At 45.1% G+C, this 20,258-nt stretch overlaps 1 protein-coding gene across 1 annotated transcript; it reads left to right on the forward strand.

Moving 5' to 3' along the window:
* Positions 1-586: 586 nt before the first annotated feature.
* Positions 587-19,164, forward strand: TPM1 (tropomyosin 1). Its single transcript, XM_072345077.1, is given in 10 exon segments — positions 587-834; positions 1,490-1,663; positions 1,666-1,926; positions 7,855-7,988; positions 9,208-9,325; positions 9,442-9,512; positions 10,323-10,398; positions 10,947-11,009; positions 11,282-11,351; positions 18,246-19,164. Coding segments are annotated over 10 exon segments (1,164 nt in total). The 5' UTR covers positions 587-720; the 3' UTR covers positions 18,329-19,164.
* The last annotated feature ends 1,094 nt before the right edge of the window (positions 19,165-20,258 follow it).

The raw sequence follows: 20,258 nt of genomic DNA on the forward strand, positions 1-20,258 counted from the left end.
GCTGCCCTCCCCTGCCCCGGGGCGCGATGATGAACTCGGGGCTCTCGCTCCGGCCGTGCGTGCACGTAACCCATTGTTGCCCCGCTCCCCTTCTGCTTTAAAACAGATTCATTTCCACGGGTGAGGGCTGCTCCGGCACCGTCCTGCTGCCAGCCACCCCGGCATCGCACCCGCCCTGAGCAGCCCGCACAGCTCTCTGCTCCCGTTCCCCGCTCCGAGTCTCTGCCCTTCCCCCCTTTTTATTTATTTTTTCCTCCCAGGAGTAGCAGCGAAATGCCCCGTCTTGCCCGCTTAGAACTAGGAACGAACCTCTCCCCCGCCTTACCTCGCCCGTCACATCCCATATATAGGCATATCCACGGTCAAAAGGCGGGCGGCAGCGAATCGGAGAGCCGAGCCGCTGAAAAAAGCCGAGGGGGAACGAAGCAATGGAAAGGGGTAGGGACAAATGGAGGAGGGAGGGGAAAGAAAAGAAAAAAAGCCCTTTCCAAAAAAGTATTGGATGTCCTGAGGAATGCAGTCAGCCCCCTGGGAAAGGCCATATCAGTGAGGCTCTCCCCGCCCGCCGTCCGCACTCCACCGGCGCCCGTCCCGCACTCTTCGGCCCCCCAGCGCTCCCCGGGGCCGCGGCTCGGATTCGTATCGGGGCTCTCCCGCCGCTTTCCCTGCTCTGATTTCGGCTGTACTTCGCGCGGGGACGCGCCCTAACCCACCGCCGCCATGGATGCCATCAAGAAAAAGATGCAGATGCTGAAACTTGACAAGGAGAATGCCTTGGACAGAGCCGAGCAAGCCGAAGCGGACAAGAAGGCAGCAGAGGAGAGGAGCAAGCAGGTCTGCACCACTGGTGCCGGGGCACATGCCTTTCCAGGCGATCTCTTTCTCTAACCTTTTTTTTTTTTTAACGTACCTTATTGTGTCCTTCCCCACCTCCCCTCCATTGCCCGAAGAACCGATTGAACTACTGAAACTCCTCTAAAGAGTTTCGCTCTGATGCCCTGTGGCTGGAGGCTCCTGGGGCCAGGCAAGAAACGTGTCCCTGCCCCATCCTGCTCGGTGGGGGTCCTGGGACAGCTGCGTGGCCTCCATGTCTTTGTCACGGGGGCATGGCTGGGGGGGACTGCCTCGAGCAGCTGTTAGCGCTGGACAGACATGCTGTGATTTGACAGACATGCTGTGATTTGACAAAGGACTTTAAGCTGGGTTTGTGCCCCCTCCCACAGCACTGTCCAGCAGACTTGTCCAGTTTAGCTGCTCCCCTTCTTTCCAGATGTGTCCCATTTTCCTGGCCTGCTCCAAGCCACCCCCGCATCTGCCCAGCACACATGGGGTTTTATTAGTCTGGGGGTTGGAGACATGGTGGTTGTGAGTTTCTGGGAGATCCTGGAGAAGGCCAGAGGAAAAGAGAGAGATTTAAAGATGACCTTCCCCCTTTTCAGAGCCCAGGGAGAAATGTATCTGTGCATTGTATTTCCTCTTGTGCACCTAGCTAGAGGATGACATTGTGCAATTGGAAAAGCAATTGCGCGTGACGGAGGATTCGAGGGACCAAGTGCTGGAAGAGCTGCACAAGTCTGAGGACAGCCTCCTCTCCGCAGAGGAGAATGCTGCCAAGGTATCGTGCCCGTACTGTAAGCACAGAGAATCTAACTGTCTCTCCTTCTTTCTCTCTCTCTCTCTGTCCGTCCGTTCTTTTCTGTCTCTTCTGCACTCGCACTTCTCCCTTTGCACGGTCACATTGCCTGCTGCACCTTTTCCTGCCTGCCGTCCCCTCTCCACCACCTTCCACCCGTGTCACAGCTGGAGGACGAGCTGGTGGCTCTGCAAAAGAAGCTGAAGGGCACTGAGGATGAGCTGGACAAATACTCCGAGTCCCTTAAAGATGCACAGGAAAAGTTGGAACTGGCTGACAAAAAGGCCACAGATGTAAGTTACCCCGTCCCTTCCACCACCCCCTTCATACAAGGAACAGGCATCTCCGCTGCACAGGACAGCCAGGACTCCCACCAGGCAGCGCTCAGTGGGCATGCTTGGCTCAGGCTCCTGGAACTTCCTGGGCAGGGAGGTGGGCAACACAGCACTGCCTCCTTGCATGAGATTTGCACATTGTCCGAGGCATTGATTGGGTTTCTGCTCACTCAACACGTGCTTTTTGTGTGTATTTGCTGTTGTTCCAATTGCTGTGGATTGTCAATCCAGACGATGGGAAAAATAGCTTGGGTTGGAACAGTAGTGCTGTGATAGTCGATGAGATAGAATCAGAGAGCTGACAGCAACTAGGTCTGGGAGAGGGGCATCTGGGACATCCCGTATGTCCCACAGACGCAGGAGAATAAGAGCTGCTGGTTGTTTCTGCAGGAGAGTTGTGGGCATACATGCATTAGTTGGGCTCATTCACTCATCCCACAGATAAAGTCCCTTCTCCTAGTTCTTATTCCTGGTGAAACCGGGGATGATTTCACATCTCAAGGAAAAGTTCAGTCTTGCGTGAGAGAAAACTGGAAGATGATACTTGCTGGGTTTGCAGTTCAGAGGACAGGGATCTTGGGAGCAGACTGGGGGATATATATAGCTCAGCACTTTATATGGTAATAGTGTGAGAGCTTGTGTCCCTCCCAGGCCTCAGCCCACCCACCTGTCCACCCCTGACGTGCGTCTTATTAATGTGTTACACTCATGGAGCGATGCGAGTTTCCTGTTCCTGCAGATAAGGCCTGGAGCAGTGTGGCTCCTACAGTCCAACCCAGTTCTCTCCAAATACATCTTGGGTCCAAATTACAGGACGCAGTGAAACCACAGCGCTCCCAAAGCCATGACCGACCTTTTCCTATAGCGCAGCTTTCAGAATTGGCCTCAAAGCTAAGGAGCAAAGCAGAGGAAGGATACTTCCAGAAAGGGAAACATTGCTGAAGCCAGCTTGGCATCAAAGACAACACGCCTTTATCTTTACTTTTAAAAAGAGCAAACCATAGAGCAAAGCAATTAAGTTGTGTAGTTTTGACAGAGACCTCAATAATAAGCGCACGTAGGGATGAGAGAGGGGCTGTGTGTGTAATGTGGATCAGATGTCTCTCTTCTGAACGAGGCTTTGCGGAGGAGAGGCACTTCCTAGCAGGGCGCTTATTGGACTCGTTCAAAGGAACCGCATACAGATCCAGGGGAGATATTCCTTATAAGGAAAAGTATGCAGACTATTTGGGAATCGCCGAGGATGAAGGCGAGAGCAGTGCTACCAGATTCCCTGCCTGAAAAGCACGGTCCCCCCGACCAATCCCAGCGCTGTTTCCCTTTGCTGGAGAGCAGCGTCTTGGGGCTCGTTGGGACGGTGTGCGGTGCAGTCACCCTCGGGCGGAGAGCCTGGCTTGAGAGAACGCTGTACTTGTTGGTGTGTGGAATGTCAGGTTGCCGTGCTTTTGGGCCATGCGGAGTGTCTTGGGGCACCGCAGCGACCCGGTGTTTGCTCGGCTCGTTTGAATAGTTCCGAGCGGCAGGAAAAGGGCAGAGCAGGGCAGGGAGTGCCGCTGCCGAGGCGGAGCAGCCTCACACAGGGTGATGGAGCAGCACGGCCTGACTCAGCGCGGGGCACATCCTTCCACCCCGGGTCCAGCCCTGCACCTGGCGGGGCCGCAGTCCGGCTCCCCATATCCCGGGAACTCGCCCAGGCGAACGATAGCGGCCGGCCGCTCGGCATCGCCGTACCCCGCTCTGTCGGGGCGGCGCAGGGCTGCGGCAGGGAGCGGGGCCGCCGCTAGAGGGCGCTACCGCTCCGCGCCCACCTGGCGGCCCGGCCCCGCCGCCGAGCCTCTCCCCGCCGGCCCCGGCCTCGCCCGGCGCCCGCCCCACCCCGGCGCGGATCAGCGCGGTGCTCCGCCGCCTCCCAGCGCCGCTCCCCTCCCGCTCGGTGCCGCCAGCCCCGCCCCGGTGCGCGGCGCGGCGCGGAGGACTTCCGGGGCTGGGGCGGAGGGAGGGAGGCGGCGCAGGCCGGTGGCGAGGCACGGAGCGGGTCGGAGCGGATCGGACGGCGCGGGCATGGCGGCGATGAGCTCGCTGGAGGCCGTGCGGAGGAAGATCCGCAGCTTGCAGGAGCAGGCGGACGCTGCGGAGGAGCGGGCGGGCAGGCTGCAGCGGGAGGTGGACCAGGAGCGGGCCCTGCGGGAGGAGGTAGGGCCACGGGCGGCTCAGGGCCGCGGGCAGCCGCTCCCCGGCACGGCGGTACCTGCGGGCGGCGGCCGCGGCACGGCACGGTAGGGCGGCTGCGGCGCGGCTCAGCCCGAGGGCCCGGGCCGGACTGCGGGGCAGCGGTGTGAGCAGCTTTGGGCAGGTGTAGGCAGCACAGATTGGTGTGGATGTGGCTGTGGGTGACCGACGCAGCACAAAGCTGATAGTGCAGTTGTTTGCCTCGCCGCTGACCTTGGGGGTTGGTGGTGGCTGTAGTTTTGTTTTTTCTCTCTGTGAAAGGTAGAGTGCTCTTTGTGAGCGTATCTACAGAGTTTGCAGGAAACTCGTGCCAAATAACTAATTTGTTATTCGTGTTCTGGGCAGCAAGCTTATAAAAGCAGCGTCTGGTGTTGGTGAGCATTCAGAGCTGCTTGACCAAAGGAGCACCGTGTGTGACTCCTCTCTCTTGCAGCAGTGAAGCAGACCCACAAGGCAGTGCACGTACCCTTTTTTTTGTTGTTTGAGAGGTCACATCACAGGGCATCACATCACATCGTGGGGCAGATCTGGAAAGTGGGTCCCCACAGGCAGAGAACTGCTGGAGAGAGTCCAGCGGAGGGCCATGAAGATAATGGGGGCTTGGAGCTTCTGCATTGTGAGGAAAGGCTGAGAGACCTGGGGCTGTTCAGCCCAGAGGAAAGGTTGAAGGGAGATCTGATCAATACTTAGGGGTATCTGTTGGGTGCGAGTCAAGTGGCTGCGGCTGGGGCTGGGCTCTTTGGTGGTACCCAGCAACAGGACAAGGCAGTGGGCATGAACTGCAGCACAGGAAGTTCCATACAAACATAAGGAAAATCTTCCTTACTGTGAGGGTGACACTGGGACAGCCCGGAGAGGTGGGGGGGTCTCATCTGGGGATATTCAAAACCTGCCTGGATGCTTTCCTGTGCAGCCTGCTGTCGGGAACCTGCTTTGGCAGAGGGTTGGACTGGGAGATCCACAGAGGTTCCTTCCAACCCCTACAATTCTGTGATTTTGTGATGAACTTGTAAGGGTTTCTGTCTTAAAGACAGCTGGATTTGTTTTCTAAACTACTTTCTGTGAGTGAAGAACGCCTTCAGCAACATACATAGTTCTAAACTAGGTTAGTTCCCATGTCCCTGCCATGGGAAGTGCTGATGACACCTTTGGGTGCAGAAGGCGCAGTGCTGGAGGGCTGACTCCCCACTTGCCTGTGAAGTTCTTACGTGAGAGCCTGGCCATGGGGTGAGGTTTAGCATCCTAAAGGGTAGTTAGTGTCAGTCAGTTGCCTGCAGCAGGTTTACGTGGATTGTATGGAATTCTGCAGTGTGTTTGTGTGGCACCGTTTTTGTTTGGAGAGGATCAGCACTTCAGTGACCAAATGCAGAAAAATGAACTCATGGGCAGGTACAGAGCTGTGCCTCTTTGCTACTACCAGCCTTGCACAGGTATTTTTTTTTACCGTCACAGCTGTATTTCTGCATGACTGAGGGAGGCTGTGAGAACATGGAGCCAGCAAGCTGAGGTGTGAACCTGACCCTTCCCTTAGTGCAGGGCTGTACGTGTACAGCATGTGACTGCCCGCTGCTGCTGCTGGGGTTTTTTTAATTTTATTTCTTCCTGCGCAAGGAACAGATACGCAAACAGTGCAAAAGCTGAAACTGCGGCCAAAGCATATCACAGTTCACAACTTGTGGTTGTTAAACCAGATGGGGAAAGGTTCGGGGTCTGTGAGCAGCAGTCGTTGCCTCTACAAAAAGTCTGTGGTTGTGTCTCACCGGGCTGTGACTGCATCTTACTAATATGGTTGTCTTTCTTCAGCTGTATGATTAGCTGGAAAACAGTCTTTCTTACAGCAGTAGTAATTAATGTGCAATTGTAACGTACCCATGTCATCGCTCATGGTAAAAATATGTGGTGTCTGAGTGCTGTGTCAAAAATGCAGGAGGTTATATTTGCTATGGGAGTGCCCCTAATGTCACTGGGGTTCTTTCCTTCCTTGCCATGTAAGGAAGAAGTCCTGCTCCGCGGAAGGGTGAGTGGGGCCATATAAGGTTGGTTGGTTAAACCCACAGCACATTACTGGTGGTGGATCAGGAAGTAAGAACTCGAACTTTAGTCACCCAGTGTTTCTAAGCGTATTCTGTGTGCTTATCGTGATGAGAAGTCTTGACATGATAATAATTAACTCGTACTATTACAGATTTCCCAAGGGTAACGTTAATGAAAGGACATAGATTTCCACCACCACCCCGGCTGCTTTGTTTCTCTAAAGGTTCAAATTCTTTCTGTTCAAAGCCTGAAAGCTGCAGGTTTGGAATGCCACTGCTTGATTACACAGCTAGGTGAAGATTTAATGTGGAGGCTGAAATGGAAGTGTAAGAATGTAGTCTCCTCCACTCCTGGCTCAGTGTGCTCACTCCCGGTACCCATTAATGTTCAGATACATTTATTTGCTTCCCAGATGCTGGTGTTACTGCTAGCAATTCCAGTGGCAGTGATACTGCTCTCACTGAGGTTGTTTTATAGTGCCTAAGTTGTTCTTACTTGTGTTAGGCACAACAGAGTTCTGGTAGTAGCCAGCTGTATCTGAGTACCTCAGAAATAGTAAAACAAGCAAATATCGGCAGTTCCTTAGACATTTTAGAGAGGAAAAGCATCAAAGTGCTACTTTTGGTGGGATAGATTTCCTTGTCTGTTGTTGTTTTTTAATCCCTCCCCCCACTGGAAATTCAGATTTGCACATCCTCACACATAGCGAGATCATTTTCAATCCTAATTCAAAATAGCTGTTAATCTTGGAAGCATTAACTATTTAGATTAATAGTTATTTTGTGGCTTTTGTTCTTTCTTTAGAAAGAACTAACATCTAATAACAGAATGATCAGGAAAAGGGTGGTATCCTGCAACTTACAGAAGTGTCAGTTTGAACGCATTAGAAGTAAAAGCTTGTAATAAGAGGTAGAGATGTTGTGTTCATTGTTATATAAAAGAATAAGCAAAGATGTTGTGCAGGAGGGATGGATCTGGGGGAGTTCTGAGGGTGGCAGCGTGGCAGGGGATGAAATGTTTTAAGCAATTGTTGTTACCAGGACCCTTCCTAGATGTAACTTCTGCTGGTACCTTGTTAGCTGCTGAGTATCTTGCCCATAAGCAGAAGTTATGAGTGTTCAGGTGCCTAAATGCTCTTACACTACCCCTGTAGGAGCTGTCTCATTGCAGATGCTGATCTAAGTATGTTTTTGCACTCCTGCTTTGAGCTCATTTTATGGAACCCAAGGTAACATAAGTATTTGCGATCTAAACATGGCAAAAGGCATAAATAATGGATTTCAGGTAATATGTAAATAAGGGCTGTGATAGTTTCTGCTGATTTCCTTGGAAGGAAGAAAGGATGCAATTGGTTTGTGTCTGTTAATAAGATTACATATTTAGGGAACTGTGCTAGAGAGAGCAGGACTAGAAGAATTATACATAAGTTGCACGTTCCTTAATCAGCTTAATAGAAAAGAAGCATCGCAAAGACACGCACATCTCTGTCTATGGACTTTTCAGTGAATGAGAACAGAAGCCATTGAAGTGCCGTTGAATAGCACTAGAAGGTACATGGGGTAATCCTCTGCAGAGGGTCATGCGTGCCTTGTTATGATCTAACTTCTGTTCTTCTGTGCTTAGGCTGAGAGTGAAGTAGCTTCCCTGAACAGACGCATCCAGCTGGTTGAGGAAGAGTTGGATCGGGCTCAGGAGCGCTTGGCCACTGCCCTGCAGAAGCTGGAAGAGGCTGAGAAGGCTGCAGATGAGAGTGAAAGGTGGGTGAGGCTACTCTTGAAAGCGATTAGCTGGATTGCCTGTATGACGAAGGTGGTAATTGCTAGGGTGTGGGTTAGGGAAATAAATTAAACCGCTCCTATGTCTCTCTGCATGTGTAATCCACTCTGCCTTTGGACTTCAGACACACAGTCTTCAGTCACAGCTTGTCTATAGGGATGTCCAGAATGCAAACATAGGTTTAAATGCTTGTCTGAGTCTCAATTGTAAAGATAAGATAGAGTTGGATGGAGCTTTTGTTATATCATACTGCTTCCTGGGAAAAACTGTTGGACCCAGTCCAGACCTCTATTTGAATGACAACTGACAGAGGCGATGTGTTCAGGTGATTCTTAATTGCTTCGTGGTTGGAAAATGAACCAGCGCTGGAAGAAGCTTTGGTTCTCCTGTTGTTAAGATGTGTACGTGAAGGTGAATGAAGGAGAGAGATCACATAAATTCCGTTAGATTTAGGTTGGAATTTCCAGGTGTATTTAGAAATTCAAATTTGTTGGGATTTAAAGGATGTCTTCTACTAATGCAAATAATATTTTATATAACTTCCATAGTACTTTTTGTTGGGAAAGAATCCAAAGTATTCTGCATAGCTATTTCTACCTTGAAGAGAATTTGGGTCAAATCTGTGTGGAAGGAAGGGGCGATTCACTGTACTTCTTACAGTGGAGGAGTTTAATTTTGCTTGTGCAGTGCACAGAGAGCTTTAGGTCACTGCTTTAGGACTCAGACATGAGAAAACTCATGGGAGTTTGTTTTCTCATAAACATAGTATCTGTCGGTCCTGCAGGAGTTGGGCTGTGCTATCTCACAATGAATGTTAGAAAGGCAGATGTCTTCAGTCACATTATTAGATCTTTAGAAGCGAGACCATTTATTTATCTTTCTGTGAGAACAGTTTTCCTGGAGTGTAAAAGAAAAAAAGGATAGTCAAGTGGTTGAATTTCTGGGTAGAGCTGAACTGGGGCAAGAGTTAAAAGAATGAACTTTTCTTTCTTTGTAAGTCATGCTGCTTTTCCTTCCAACTTCTGAGGTGTAAATACACAGGGTTAGATTCTGAGTGTGAAGAATCAAGTGCCTGGTGTGCTTCATTCATTGTAATACATCTGCCTGAAAGTCACACTCTAGTCAGTGGTAGAGCTGAGGATTAACTGGCAAGCCCTGAACCTTTTATTTACTGGGTTGGGTTTTTTTCATGTCCTTCAGAGGAATGAAGGTCATTGAAAATAGAGCCCAGAAGGATGAAGAGAAGATGGAAATCCAAGAGATCCAGCTTAAAGAAGCTAAGCACATTGCTGAAGAGGCTGACCGCAAGTATGAAGAGGTCAGTTTTGGGGCACAGGGAATGGCCTGAAGCACTTTACCCACACTTTGGATTCTAGAGACGGATGGTGTTGGCTGCAATAAAATGATATCCACGATTGTTTGCTGTGCCTGTAGGTGGCTCGTAAGCTTGTGATCATTGAGGGTGACCTGGAGCGGGCTGAGGAACGTGCTGAACTATCAGAAAGGTAAGTGTGCAATTGCCCCTGAGATGCCTGTGAGGTGCTACAAGACAGAAACTGTAACAGCATGGAAACATTGGCAGTACACTGTGTGTTCAGCTCAAGGCTATGTTTGCTCTTTAATGGTTGAAGTAAATGGTCAACACCAAAGTAAATGTGTTTGTATGTGTGCGCGTGGGTTTTGTCACTGCATGCTGTACCTGCACACTGATTTTGTGAATGGCTTTTGTGCATTTCATGTGTTCACTAACAGCCAAGTCCGACAGCTGGAAGAACAGTTAAGAATAATGGATCAAACCTTGAAAGCATTAATGGCTGCAGAGGATAAGGTACTGATACTAATAAACAGTTTTTAGGTTTAACTGCAACCCGAGTCTTTCAGCTTCCATAGCCAGTTAGCTCACTCAGTAGCAAATAAATCCTCACTATGCTCTCTACTCCCCTGCATCTTGCTTTGGTTGATTTCTTTGGTCTCTTTTTTGTTAATTCATTTTTTACCTTTAAAACTGATCTCCTGTGCAGCCAAAAAGAAGCTGAACTGTCTCATTTGTAAAAGCTTTGTAAATATTTCTGTGTAAACCAAAGACTGTAAATAACTTATGGCTGGCCATTGTTGAAATGCTCACTTAAAATGGAATTTGGCACTGCAAACAATTGCTTTCAGTCTGTGATGGATTCAGCTGCTTTTAAGGCCGTTCTTTTGCTCTGTAGTTGTTTCATTTTTCTCTATCTTTTCCCCCTTTTTTTTTCTTCTATTTCTTTTGCTTGACTGAATCTTCCATCCACCCCTTTCCTGCCTTCCTTCCGAAATAACAGCAAATGTGCTGAGCTTGAAGAGGAGTTGAAAACTGTGACCAACAACCTGAAGTCGCTGGAGGCTCAGGCTGAGAAGGTAGGCTAGAGACTTACATGAGAACATGTTCCTTATGCTGGCCCCTGGATTGACCTTTTGGTTTGGTTTGTTTTTTTAATATGCTGATCAGTTTTCAGCATTTCAGCAAGGCCATTCATTAGTAGAAGCGTTTGGACTTAGAATCCGCTATGTACTGAGTAGTTATCAGAACCTAGCATTCCTTCTGGTTCCACGTAGGTTGGTATTATTTGAATACATCTTTTATTAAGTAGCCTATAAGAGTTAAATATTATTTATATAATGTGGCAGTTATGTGCTAACATTTAATTTCTCCGAATACTATTCCTCTTCAAAACTAATGCTAAATTCTGTTCATTTTCCACTGCGTAGTGTTAGAATAAAACTTCAGGGGAATTCTGCTTTTGTAATAAGTTGTGTGTGATCACAGCGGATCCACGGTGATCAGTGGAATTGATCTAGTTAGGCCCATATTACTGCCTTTTATACAGTTGGTCTACTAGGAGAGTGGTGTTTTTATGTATGTAGAATATCTGGTCTAATAGCAGTGGTTTTCTTTCTAATTACAGTACTCACAGAAAGAAGACAAATATGAAGAGGAGATTAAAGTTCTAACTGACAAACTGAAGGAGGTAAAATTAGAGCTGTTATGTACAACAGATCTTCCAGTACAGTGTTGATTCTTTTAATATAAACAGTACTTGAATTCTTTAAGAATGAACATATTTCTTTGGAGACAGTTAATTATTGGATATCTCATAAAAAGGAGCATCATCTTATTGTTTTATTTTAAATCTACATCTTCTCATCGTTCTTTTTTTTCCTCCTTTGAATTATTGCTCCTCTATTTGTAAGTAGTATTGTGTGTATTTCCTACAATTGTTTGTATTGATCTTGACTTCAGGCTGAGACCCGTGCTGAATTTGCTGAGAGGTCAGTAACCAAGCTGGAGAAGAGCATTGATGATCTAGAAGGTATGGATCTTTGTTTTCTGCACTTACTAAAGAGATACAGGTCTTTTATTCTCCTGGTTTTATTCACTACCCAACTCGTACTCACCTAAACTCCCCAGATCACATAAATGGGTCTACATAAAAAGTAAAAAAGGTCAAATGATTTCCCATTCAAATACATTGATAACTTAAATGTTTCTAGTGAAATGTTTTGCTCTTGCCTGTTCTTTTTTCTCTGATGTTCTCAAGACTTTTCAATTCTTTTGCTTTACATGCTTCAGCTTGGAACTATATAAATATATAGGGTAAATTATGAGATAAATAGTATCATGATACTAAAAAGCTGGTAAAGAGCTCTGTTAGTTTCCTAATAGTTAAGAATGTAGCAAGCTGAATTAATTTATTGTTCTGATAAGGGCAGGGCAGAACAACTGTGACTGGTTTTTAGTAGAGCTAGTGAATTGAAAATAATTGAGCGGTTTGGTAATCAAAGTTTATATGGAGCTTCCTACTTCAGTGTGCTCTATCAAGTCTAGGATTTTATGTAGTTTGATTACTTGGCATGGCAGGCTTACATGTAAGGAGTATGAAGTATAGCTAGGTAACATGTGGAAAATGTATGGTCACTGTTTCAGGAAGCAGAGAAGAAAGCTAAGTACTTTAAGGAGTTAGCATCCTCCTAGAGTCCTGTTTTCAGCTCTCCTATCCATGGTACTGGCTTTTGCTGTTCCCTTGTGCCTTTCTTATGAGCACTGAAACAAATTTCCAGGACAAGGAAGCAGATTTTTGCTTCTCTTCTATGCTTTGTTGTATCCAAATCACAGCTTGTCCCACCGGCAGTGCAGTTAATGAACAGAAAACTATTTGCTCTTGTTTTTTATTCTTTCCTAATTTTGTATTTTGATGCTGTTTTTTCATTATCCTGTCTGCCTCAACACTTCTTTCTGTGCATTCCTACCCTTTCCTGCTGCTTTTGGATGGTATCCCACACCACTGCCTTCTCATTCCATCCCATGACCACACTCCCATTTCCTTGTGCACCTCTACCTTCCCTTGGGGACCATTAGACGAGCTTTATGCTCAGAAACTGAAGTACAAAGCCATCAGCGAGGAGCTGGACCATGCTCTCAACGATATGACTTCCATGTAAATGTCTTTCCAGCTTGTGCCTGTGCCTCCTTCCCTGCCCTCATTGATTGTGTGGTTCTGGCTTTGTGAAATTATACACCCTTGCAGTGGGAGATGCATTACTTTAGTGAGATTAGATGTACGAAATACCATGAACCATTTATTTACTGTGGCAGAGTGTGGGTGTGTGTCGTGCCAAGCCTGGTAAATACTCATGGTGATTTTGTAAGCTAATCCATGAGCTCATGTGTGTTTTATCAGTGTGCATCAGTGATCCTTATATCCTGTGGTTGCCATTTGCTTGTAGCTCTGCATTTATCCTTCTAGTTGACCTCTGTTCAAGTATCTTTTATCATCCCTTTGAATTTGCTAGAAATTATTATCTCAACACACGCTGCATTCAGAGGGTGTTCTTCTGCCTTCAGTTTTATTCTGGCAAAGCTCTTACATAAGTTTCAGAAGGACTTAGGAATTCGCTCTGTTCATAATTGTAGATTGCGTTTGTCTTAAATTTCCTGAACTGCTTGAATTGAATTCCGCTACAGTTGAAAATTCAACTTCTACCACTAAATTACGAAGTGTGGAAGGTAAATCTTTGTGATTTAGAGGCAGAAAGGTGACAACTGAAGTGCTGGTTGTTCATATGTATCCTGTGGAGGGCAACAGCAATTAATTTAAATGTCAGAGGTGTGATAATGCCAGCTTCAGCTAAAAGAGACAGTGTTTGGGGTGGGGGAAAAAAACAGAAAGCAATCATTAGGTTAGGAGTGTGAGTAATCCTTGTGGTGTCTGATATATGCCATCTTTTCCTGCATTGACATAAAACTGAACAGAGGTCAGCTATGCTAAATCCCCCTTCCCATGCTCATCCCTTCCATTTGCACTGTACAATTGGCGTGGGGAGGAAGAGATTTTGCTTTCTCAAGTGCCTGTGAGGTGTGACGTTCAGTTCCATTTCTTTTGAAGGCTGGTGCTTTCAGCAGGGCTGCAGCTTGGCTCAGAGCAAAATGTGTTTTGCATGCATCCATATTTTAACTGTTTCCCTCTTTTTTTCCTTTCTAATCCCTACATTTCTTCATTACCCCCCTCCCACTCTTGTTATGTACCAACACATCTGCGTTTGCTCAATAGCTTTTTGAACAAAGGGTGTTTTTTTCCCTCCTTTGTAACAGAGGTTACAACTTGTTTTTGTTGGTTTCGTTGTGTATTTTTTTTTTTCATTTGGGATATTTGCAGATGGAAAACAGGCTTTCCTCTGGTACATGAGGAAATTGCTATCGCATTCCAATCCCAGCATGGTGTGGCATTTCACTAGCAGTCATCCTGGCATGCTGGATTTTGCTGTGCTGTTATTGCTTCTTTTGGACTTAGTGCACTTTTTTTTTATGTCCTACCTTATCTCACTTTTTCTTTTTGTGCAGATAATTTTCTTTGCTTCACTTCTCCAAAGACATCTTCATCGGGTTGGATAAAACATCTTTCCAAGCTTTTGGATGTTTCATGGCTCCCTGTCCTGTCTTCTAGCTTACTTGGCTCTATCTTTCTGGCACCTGTTTCAGAACACACTCTTTGTGCTCTATTGTACAGAAACTCTACATCTCTAAATGTAAAATAAACATCCCAGCTGTATTCCTTTGGCGATCCCCTTGCCTTTTATTTATTCAAATAGCTATTTTAGTTATTAATAAAAAAATAAAAAGTTGTGTGGGTTTTTTTTTTTTTTGCCATCAGAGATTTCATTTTTGTTCATGTTTCACTTTTATTTTCCTTTTTTTCTTTTTTTCCCACAAACACTTTTACCTTAATGTTGACAATGCAAAGGCAGCAGTAGCTGTCTGTAGGCTGAGAATATCCGTTCTTGGTATTTGGGGTTAATGCTGACCCGTTGTGCTCCCTCTCTTTCTCGAACTATGATGCAGTTAAAATGACAAATACAGTGGGAATTCTTGCAGTTGTTATTGTTGGGCCAGCATCTGCAGAGGCACTGCTGCCTTGGGGTCACTTGGTCGTGGGAGCTCGCCTGAGAGAGCACTTGAGCCTTTGACTTTTCTCTTTACATTTTCTCCTTGCTTGATGTTTCAGACTTTCTGCTTTCATGTAAATGTATTTGTTCATCAAGTTAAACCTAAGACTTAAAGGGGGAGTATAAAAAAACTTCAGAATGTTTTGCAGAAGGAAGCGCTCCCCTCTTTCATACCTCGATTCCACTGCAAAGATTTTGTTTGCTTGCTTTTTTTTTCCCCTCATGCTTCTCTTTAGTGGCAGGATGTGATCTAAGGTTGAGCAGGGAGACTTTAGTAGCTTTCCACTCTTGTGCTTAGCTTAGATTTCTGAGCTTAGACTTCTCATGTATGAAAAATGTTCCAGAATTGGAATAGGAAACTTTTTGTGATTAATGTAATAATTAGGCAGATCTGCTGTGGTGTCAAACACTGATTCCAGATTTGGAAGCTCAGACATTTGATCACCCATCATTTATCAGCTCATCCAGTGTATGTTACACTACAGCAAGCCCAGCCCCTTATTCTCCAGTTTGTTTTATTGTGTCCATAGTGTTTTTTCCCTCAACTCCTTGCAATACTCTTGTTTCTTGAGAAATAAGGAAAGTAAAATCCAGGGTAGAAGCCTAGTAATAATTAAAAAGGTGGAAATCTCATGATTGTTCTTAATACTTAACTCTTCCCACCAAACATACACAGTCAGCTGTCTTCACTGTAGGAGTGCTGGATTGCTGGACAGAGTATTAGATGTATTTATTCAGATAGCTGCACACACGATTCATAGTTGGCCCTTCTGCACTGATGTTGACTGTTCTGGTTTTTCAGTGCAGCGTATTTCAGCACCCTGTCAGCATTGGACATGGCCTGTGCATTGCTTCATACATCCGACGAGGTCTGGCTGTGTGTAGCAAGTAGTGTGTGTGAGTGCTTTTGACACAAGTGCAGGGCTGGCTCTGACACTTTGTTTGCCTGGACAGCATGGTATGCAGGGGTAGTTCTGCTGGGGCTGAGCTGCAGGGGATCTGTGCCAGTTGTCAGATGCCCCACTCTGCCTGAGGTGGCTCCTTGCAGAGACCTTTGTCTCTTCCTCCAAGTAAGGTAGTTGTGACCTGGCCACAGGTGTGTGAGTAGTTAAGAGCTTACGATACACTCAGAAAACGCTTTCCACACTTGACCTGAGATTTTTAGTCTCATTTTGGATGTTGAGAAATACTGCAAGACTGGAATTCTCACATCAAGAGAGTAATTCTCTTGATGAAGGTAAGCATCAAATTCTTGATTGAAATTCTGTTGTCATGTTTAAATAACAACTAAATACGTTGTGCCAAACAAATAGAGCTTAAGTTATTTATGAGGTCTCTGCTTTTTTTCATGTATGTCTTAGTGTCTAATGTTATCCTCATAAAAGAGACAGAAATCCAGGTGTTGCTGGTCCAAGAATAGTAATGTGAACTGTGCCCTGCTCCCACTGAGCTGGCTGTGTGGAGAAGTGAGTTGTTGTCACTCGGTGCAGGCAGGCTCTGCAGAGCAGCTCACTGTGCATGCTGTGCTGTGGCTGTGAGCTGCTTTGACCAGACTCCGTGGGGAAGAGGATTTCTGTGAAAGCCGCTAGGAAGCTTGTGGAAAAGACCCAGTCATTTCCTGTAGCAGAATAATCTGGGATCAAGAAGTTAGAAGTGCAGTCTGAATGTAAGCTGTTGAGACCAACACAGACGATTTGAGGAAGAATAGTCAAAACCTCTCAAAGTTTGCTTTTATTCTACAGAATCCGAACTAAAATTCACTGTCACAACATTACGATGGGTGTTCTTTCTGTCTATAAAAGTGAACCATCCTGTTCATTTTCACCAAGTGTTTTGGAGTTGTTTTTTTTTCTATGAGGTACCACTTGACAGCTTAAGGATCCTGAAGTGTGTTTATACCAATAAAACCGTATATTTTGCTACCAGAAGTAACGTTTCAGTTGTTAAATTCCATGGTAGAAGTATAATGAGAATGAAACCCAAGGGCAGTTTGTGCTATCAGCATCTCTCCTGCCATTAGTTAGATTGGTTATGACACAGTTGCTTTCTGCCAGCTGTCAGATGAGGTTCCACCACATCTTGAATTATTCACAAAGAAAATTGGCACTGATAAAACCAATCTGCCATGCATTGTTTGTAGAGATTAAAGGAGAACGTGGCTCTTCTAGGAATGCAGCCATTGCTCTTCTACTCGCATTTGCTTGTTGCACAGCTGTTCTCTATAGAGGAGAGGTAGCCAGTCCATTGCCAGCTGCAATAGCCGTTCCTTGGAGTGGCTATTTAATTACTAGGAGTCTAGAAACAAAGGTAAAATGTTTCTGTTACTGATCTGTCTGTGGTGTGACCAGTTTCTTTATTAACTTATCTGTTTTCTCTGTCTAATCTGTCTTCATTCTGCCTCTTTTTTCCTTCTAACCTGCTTGCTGCCTGTACAGACCAACTCTACCAGCAACTTGAGCAAAACAGTCGCCTAACTAATGAACTAAAGCTGGCATTGAATGAGGATTAAACTGTAGTGTGACTATGTTGTTAACTTATTTTAAAACTGCTTCTCCCAAAAGTTCCTCGAGAATGAATCAGTAAATGTAGAAATGAGCAAGAAACATAGAAACTGACTTTTCAGGCCATTGATGACGTGGTATATTAACGGATTAAATTCTGATTTTGTTTTGGCAAAGTACTCTGTTCCTCCTGATGAGGCTTTTGTTTATCTGTACGCACACCTACATTAGAGGAGCAGTTTGCTCTAAATTTGACTGTGCAGTAATAACTTCTTTCTACCCCAGTAAACACTCAGAGGACTTAATGAGCAGCATTCAAAAAATGAGAGCCTTTCTTGTGTAGAGACCCACCTTTTTGATGGTGTCAGACTTGTCCCTGAGGGCTTTACTGGAAAATGGGGGAGAGGAAAGTGTTCAGGATTCCTATTTCAAAAACAACACAAAGTTTACTCACAGCTGTTTTGCTATCTGGACACTTCAGTGCATTGATTTTGGATTGCTTTGGATTGGGCAAAACCAAAAGCCATTGACCAAAAGAAAAAACAAACAAAACAAAAAAAACACCAATAAAACATGCTAGGAATGGGAGCTCCACCTGAAAATACCTGGTCAGTTGTTTAAAGGTATGCTTGCATTAGTCACTGTTACTGGATTCTGGTAGGATGCAGTTCTACAGCATTGTGCTTTATTATTGTACCATGTAAGTGTGTTGAACGATAGTCCTATAAAAACGTGCATGCAACATAAAGCTACTAACTTCTTTTATTTTTTTAAGCCGTAGAAGAAATACATTGTTAAAAATCACTTGACTGAAGGAAGACTGGTTTTAATTTCTTGTTTGTTCTTTCGAAGTTCTGAATTACACTGAGTTTAAAGTATGGATCTCCAAAGAACCTAATTATTTTCTGCTTAAAAGCAAAGCAAAAACCTAAAAGCAAACAAATAAAACCCCGCCTCTGTTCCCTGTCCTGCATTCTTGCATCAAAGAGCTTCCAGAACATACAAGAATCTCATCTGTTCGCAGTGCATTTTCTTAGCAGATGCACCTGCAAACAGTTCTAAAGTTGTATTGCCTGCAGTTTGTTGTCTTAATTTGAAATTCTTTCTAGATGTATTCTCTGAGGGTGTCAGTATTTATGATCGTGCGTATTTCTCACCTTCTGAGCCTTTAATTAGAAATGATCACTGCATGCCTTCATGTTCTAAGAATCAGTGCCTCTGAAGAACTGCTATTCACGTTTTGATTTTCTGATCCCACAACAGAGAAAGTGGCGCATGCCAAAGAAGAAAACCTTAATATGCATCAGATGCTGGATCAAACTTTACTGGAGTTAAACAACATGTGAAAACCTTCTTAGCAGCAACCACATTGTTATTATTTTTACACCTGCTTGCCGTGAAGCCCCATAAACATGTCTTTATTTTAGTTTCACCACAGTCACAACATCAGCTAAATTATCAGGCAGGGGTCAGGGAAGTACCAAAAAGGGCAAGCTGTATGCGGGTTAAGCTATTTCATTATGGTTTAAATGTGCCATTTCCCAACAAAATGTTACCTACACTTTGTAGAGAGTTCAGAGATTGGAATGCTTAGTCTTTGGAAGAATCCTGGCTCTGTCAGATAGCGTCCCACCTCAAGTGCCAACCACAGTTTTGAACAAGAATGATACATCCTCAAAAAAGATCCAGTGTAAAGGGTGCTATATGGATCCAAAAGCTCTGCTAAGGGCTTTTGTTTGATACCTGCTGAGTCAGGACTTGTTGAGCACAGTAATTTATTTTAATCAGCATTTTACTGATCTGTGAGGATTTGGACTTCGTGCCTTCGATTTCAATAGAACGAAGGCTGCGTAGTCAGCGCAGTAAAACAAAGGCTTATGAAGGTTTTAAATTGTAAACTTGCAACTCGTTACATAAGTGTAGGTCAACATTTCAGCTTGAGTATTCCTTCAATTGTATTTTTCATGTTCAAATGAAAGATTCAATAAATTCAGGAGAAAACACAAATTTGGAAGAGATTGTTTAAAATGTATTTTATTTGTGTGGAGCTTGGGGAGGGGGTGGAACTTACAAATCGATATTTGCCTCACTTTATTTTTCACACTTTCTTTTGAGCAGTTTTAAACGTATACCTGTATGTAAACATTGTATAATGATATGGAATAAAATGCACATTTTAGGACATTTTTTAAATTTTACTCTCCTGTGATTTTTCATCATCCTAATGTCTGTATTGCTGTGTAAAACCTGTGTATTGGCACTGTCTCACTGGGTGCATTGTTACCACATTGGTTTTCAGTCTCCCCTTTGCTATTAAGCTAGCATATAAGAAAAGCAATGAAATGCAGTGCTTTGGACTTACATCGATCTGCAGCTGCTTAGGGGAGCCATACTGTGAGAATCTATCCCCCCCCCCATCACTTGTTGTGTTTCCAGATGGATGCAGGCAGCGACCATCACTCAGGGGAAGACAGACATTATCAGTAAAAGCACTGCATATCTTTCATAATAATTTTCACCCCTTCTTTTTCTTTAGTACGTCACTGAAAGCTGATGCTGTACATCCTTCTAGCAGAAAGGAGCTTGGTAGGAGACAGTTATAGATAGCCCTCCAGATCATCAGAGGATCTCCTTAGCAAGCAACTGAAATCAAGTGGCTCAGCAGCTTGTGTAGCAGTGAAAGGGTAAAGTAGTACACGGTGGTGTCAGTTTAAAGGGGAGTCACAGGGTGGTGGGTTATGGTGGGATGGAGGAAGGGTTGTTTGTTTTGTTATGTTTTTTTATTTTGGAATGAAAGGCAGAAGTTTGCAGCGTTGCAAGCCTTTGTGTGATTCATTGGCTGCTGCAAAATCAATCTGAGTGGAAAGGAGATGTGTGGCTTCACATTCCCATGTAAGTAAGTGCCTCTGGGGGGCAAAATAAGTGTTAAAAGGCTCTGGTAGTGCCTTAAGCTTCTGTTGGAGCCTGACAGTCTAAATCTCCAAATAACAGATTTGCAGTGGTAAGTTATACTAATCTCATTCTTGTTTCTTAGCACAAGGATAAAATGATGGATAATTGGGCTCTGAGCACTCAAGCTCCCAGCTTTGAGTGGCATTGCTGGAGTCAGTAGGGCTGTTGCAGCAGCAAATGCTATGCAAAGTAGGTAGTAGTTTGCAGGGCTGGGCCTGAGGCTGTGCTGGGAGCTGATCAGAGGAGTTCCTGGCTCCTGGCTATGAGTCTTGTATGATTAAATGTGCTGCCTGCTCCACTGAATAGTGTTTATGATCCAGGATC

Source organism: Excalfactoria chinensis, chromosome 10, assembly GCF_039878825.1.
Source record: "Excalfactoria chinensis isolate bCotChi1 chromosome 10, bCotChi1.hap2, whole genome shotgun sequence".
Classification (NCBI taxonomy): domain Eukaryota; kingdom Metazoa; phylum Chordata; class Aves; order Galliformes; family Phasianidae; genus Excalfactoria; species Excalfactoria chinensis.